Below are 4,742 nucleotides of genomic sequence, written 5' to 3' on the forward strand. Positions count from 1 at the left end.
ATATACTCAAAGAAATCAGAGACAAACCCTTCTACTACCCACCAAAACCTATGCAGACTCCTCCAGAGAGCAGACCCGCTAACCGATATTGTGACTATCATGGCACCCACGGTCACAAAACGGAAAACTGCATATCCCTCAAGTATTTCATTGAAGAGCAAATCAGCAAAGGCAACATGGGGCAATACATAGCCCGGAACACAGCAAACAAGGGAGAGGGTTCGGGGAAACAAAAGAACATTGTCAACGTAGTACTGGGCGGATCCTGTTCCCCTCCTCCCAGCCCGGACTCCTGTCAAGAAGTCATGTCCATCCAAGCCTTCCCCGAACAAATCATTTCCTTCAGCAGCAAGGATTTCGAGGGCGTCACCCGGGGTCACAATCAGGCCCTGGTGGTAACCTTGGATATAGCCGAGAATGAGGTCAGACGGATCCTAGTCGACAACGGCTCTTCAGCAAACATCTTCTTCAAACATACCATGGACCGAATGCAACTAGGAAACATCCGGATGAACGACTACAGGGAGGACCCCTTATACGGATTCGGGAACAGCATTGTCCCGGTCCTAGGAACCCTTTACCTCCCGGTTCGTTTTGGCACAGCCCCAACCCAGGTCGTCCATATGATCAAATTCTATGTCACAGACACTCCTTCCTCTTACAATGTGATCATTGGCCGTCCGGGTCTGAACAAAATCGAAGCCATCACTTCTGTCACGCACCTGAAATTCAAATTCCCAACTCCGTTCGGGGTAGGGGAAGTCAAAGGAGATTCGGAAACAGCCGGGGTGTGCTACAACCAAGCCTTGGTTATGGCGGAAACCCATATGGACAACAAGAGAAAGGCTACTGTCTTCCAAAAACAGAGAAGTAACAAAAAACATCGGCCTTACCCGAGAACAAACCCTAAAGGTGAAGTCCAGGTCATCGACCTAGACCCGGGCAGTCAGAACCCGGGAGCAACCAACCCTGATCCTGGACAAAGCAACCAGAAAGCAACCATGAGCCCAGCTCAAAATTTTGTTGAAAAGAACACTGACGCCCGGATCCAACAAATGATCTCGGCACAAGAATTGACTAAGGTTGAAGCTGCGGTCGAAACCGAATCTGTCCTGATCGAGAAAGACAACCCGACAAGAAAAGTCAAAATCGGGAAAGGCCTGGACACCATTTTCAAAGAAGAACTCATCGAACTGCTCCGGAACTATGCAGATGTCTTTGCCTGGAGCCCGGACGACATGCCCGGGTTGGATGAGTCCCTAGCAATGCACAGCTTGGATGTAGATCCTAAGAAAAAGCCGGTCAAACAAAAGCGAAGAAATTTCGCCCCGGAGAGGCAACAGGCGATAGATGAGGAAGTTGGCAAGTTGATGAAGGCGGATATCATATGTGAGATCAAATACCCGGAGTGGCTAGCTAACGTAGTCATGGTAAAGAAAGCAAACGGCAAGTGGAGGATGTGTGTTGACTACACGGATCTGAATGCGGCATGCCCCAAGGACCCTTATCCTCTACCAAGCATAGACCAGCTTATTGATGCCACATCAGGACACCTGATGTTAAGCTTTATGGATGCGTTCTCCGGGTACAACCAGGTTAAGATGAACCCGACAGACATAGCCAAAACAGCCTTCATAACCCACCGGGCAGTATACGCCTACAAACTGATGCCTTTCGGGTTAAGGAACGCCGGATCTACATACCAGAAGGCAATGAATGAAATTTTCAAAGACCAACTTGGAAGAAATTTGGAATGCTATGTCGACGACATCATCTCCAAGTCAACATCAGTCCCGGGCCACATTTCAGATCTCAAAGAATGTTTTGAGAACATGAGAAAGACTAAACTGAAACTCAACCCGGACAAATGCACCTTTGGAGTAGAGGCTGGAAAATTCCTGGGGTTTATGGTGAGCAACCGGGGTATCGAGGCCAACCCGGAGAAGATCAAGGCAGTTCAAGAAATGCAACCACCCCGGACTCAAAGGGAAGTTCAGAAGCTAGCAGGGTCCCTAGCAGCACTTCGAAGGTTTGTCTCAAAACTTGCTGAAAGATGTCTACCATTCTTTGAATTGTTAAAAGGGGCGAAAAATCAGAAGTCAGTAGAGTGGAGCCCGGATTGTCAAAAAGCCCTTGAAGAAATCAAAGCGTATCTGTCCAAACCCCCAATCCTGACAAAAGCCTTACCCGGAGAACCCCTATACCTATACCTGTCAGCCGGACCCCTTGCTGTCGGGGCGGCGCTGATCAAGGAAGAAGCTGGGCAACAGAAGCCTGTCTACTATGTTAGCCAAGTCTTGAAGGATGCGGAGACCAGATATCCCAACTTAGAAAAATTCGCATTTGCACTGATCACCGCCTCCAGGAAAGTCAGACACTACTTTCAAGGAAGAGAAATCAGGATTGTCACAGACCAACCTTTGAGGAAATTCATTCACAAGCCAGATATCTCCGGGAGACTAGTAAACTGGGCGATCGAACTTAGCCAGTTCAGCCTAACATTCCTACCCCGGACAGCAGTCAAAGCCCAGGTCCTGGCGGATTTTGTGGTGGAATGCAACTTCCCAGAAAACCAGGCAACTCCCATGGAAACTGAACCCGAAGCCCCGGTAGAACCTAACCCGGGGTCTTGGATACTCCATGTTGACGGCTCCTCAACAACCGAAAGGTCAGGAGCCGGGCTAATCCTGAAGAGCCCGGATGGGTTCACCATCAAAACAGCAATCTCCTTCGGTTTCGCAGCAACCAACAACCAAGCGAAATACGAAGCCCTTCTAGCAGGGTTAAAATTAGTCCGGACCCTGTCTATCCGAAATCTCACCATCTACAGTGATTCCCAGATCGTGGTCAGGCAGACTAATGGAGAATACCTCGCCAAAGACCCGACCTTGACCAAGTATCAAGCCTTGGTAAAAAGCTACCTCACTCTGATCCCCGGATGCAAGATCTTGCAAGTCAACAGGGAAGAAAATGCTGAAGCGGACAACCTCTCCAGGTTAGTCCAAAATTCAGCAGACCTGGATAGCTCAGTCTATTTTGAAGAATTGCACAAGCCAACAATAGAACATGAAGGAATTTTCGAAATCAACAACGACCCTACCTGGATGACTCCCCTGATCAACTACATAGAGAAGGGAGAGTTACCCGAGGACAAGGGGAAAGCACAACGGCTGAAGGCTAAGGCGGCCAAATTTTTTGTCGAAGAAGGAACACTCTTCCGCCGGACCTACTCATCCCCAATCCTGAAATGCATAGGTCCGGAGGAGGCCGAATATTGTCTAAGAGAAGTTCACGAAGGGATCTGTGGAGATCACATGTCGGCAAAAGGCCTGGCATATAAAATCATCCGGCAAGGCTACTACTGGCCAACAATTCATCAAGACTCCGTCGAGTTCGTTAAGAAATGCAAGAATTGCCAACTATTCAGCAATGTATCCCGGGTAAGCCCGGTCCTCCCATCCTCGGTCCTATCCCCGATCCCTTTTGCTGTTTGGGGGATAGACATCATGGGACCTTTTCCCCGGGCCAAAGGAGATCTCAGATACCTGCTAGTTTCAATCGACTATATGACTAAGTGGGTCGAAGCCAAAGCAATGCGGACAATCAATCAGCAAGATGTCATCCGGTTCATGGATAACATTCTAATGAGATTCGGACTACCAAGAGTCCTGGTTTCAGACAATGGACCCCAGTTCATAGGTTCGGATTTCGAAAACTACCTGGCTGAAAGAGGTATCAAGCATAAAAAGTCTTCAGTCGCCTATCCTCAAGGAAATGGCCAAGTGGAAGTTACCAACCGAATCCTCCTGAGAGGAATTGAGAAAAGGCTGGAGGAAAGCAAAAGCAAGTGGCCAGAAGAACTACCTCATGTCCTCTGGTCATACCGAACTAGTCCTCGAACAAGCACCGGAGAAACTCCCTTCAAATTGGCCTATGGAACGGAAGCAATGCTCCCAATCGAAGTCGGGTCACCTTCCCACAGAGTGATCAACTTCGACGAAATTGCCAATGAGGAAGGACTCCGGGTCAACTTGGACTTGGTAGACGAGGTTCGAGATCAGGCAATCGCAAGAATGGAAAAATACAAGGAAAAGACCCGGGATCACTTCAGCAAAAAGTCCCGGGTCAGGAACTTTCAAGCAGGAGACCTGGTCCTACGAGACACCGAAGCCTCAGATCCAACCAACACAGGCAAGCTAATGCCAAAATGGGAGGGCCCATACAAAGTCAAAGAAGTCCTAAGGCCGGGTACCTACAAGCTCGAACACATGGACGGATCCGAAGTATCAAACACTTGGCATGGTCTTAGGTTGAGGAAGTTCTATCAGTAAAATCAACGAGAAGGAAGGATCCTAGAAGACAGCCATATATACCTAAAAGCAATCATGTACTTTTGATCATTCTCAGAGCTGTGTAATAGTCTTAATATCAATGAAGTCTTTTGCTATTGATAAATCTATATTACTATTTACTTAGAAATTTTCTAAGGCAACCAAGCAATCAACCCGGGTAAACGTTGCCCGGGTCCACCATTTTCATTTGCTTGGAAAAGTTTCTAAGTACAAACATATTCAAAGCAATCAACCCAGGGAGAACCCGCCCGGGTCCATCCATACAGTCATTTTACTTAGATAATTTCTAAGTAAAAAGCTAAAGAGAACAGGCAACCCGGGAAAGATCTACCCGGGCCCACATATTATTATTTCTGGGAAAGTTTTCTAAATTACAAAACTACGTAAGTA

The 4,742-nt window shown here is 47.7% G+C and overlaps 1 protein-coding gene across 1 annotated transcript; it reads left to right on the plus strand.

Moving 5' to 3' along the window:
• Nucleotides 1-305: 305 nt before the first annotated feature.
• LOC135152177 (uncharacterized) lies at nt 306-4,331 on the plus strand. Its single transcript, XM_064092011.1, has one exon. It carries the CDS (start codon nt 306-308, stop codon nt 4,329-4,331), a length of 4,026 nt encoding a protein of 1,341 aa, XP_063948081.1.
• The last annotated feature ends 411 nt before the right edge of the window (nt 4,332-4,742 follow it).

This window comes from Daucus carota, chromosome 4 (genome assembly GCF_001625215.2).
Source record: "Daucus carota subsp. sativus chromosome 4, DH1 v3.0, whole genome shotgun sequence".
Classification (NCBI taxonomy): domain Eukaryota; kingdom Viridiplantae; phylum Streptophyta; class Magnoliopsida; order Apiales; family Apiaceae; genus Daucus; species Daucus carota.

Coding starts and splice junctions, on each gene's coding strand:
- LOC135152177 (XM_064092011.1), top strand. CDS start 306: ATGTCCATCCAAGCCTTCCCCGAACAAATCATTTCCTTCAGCAGCAAG.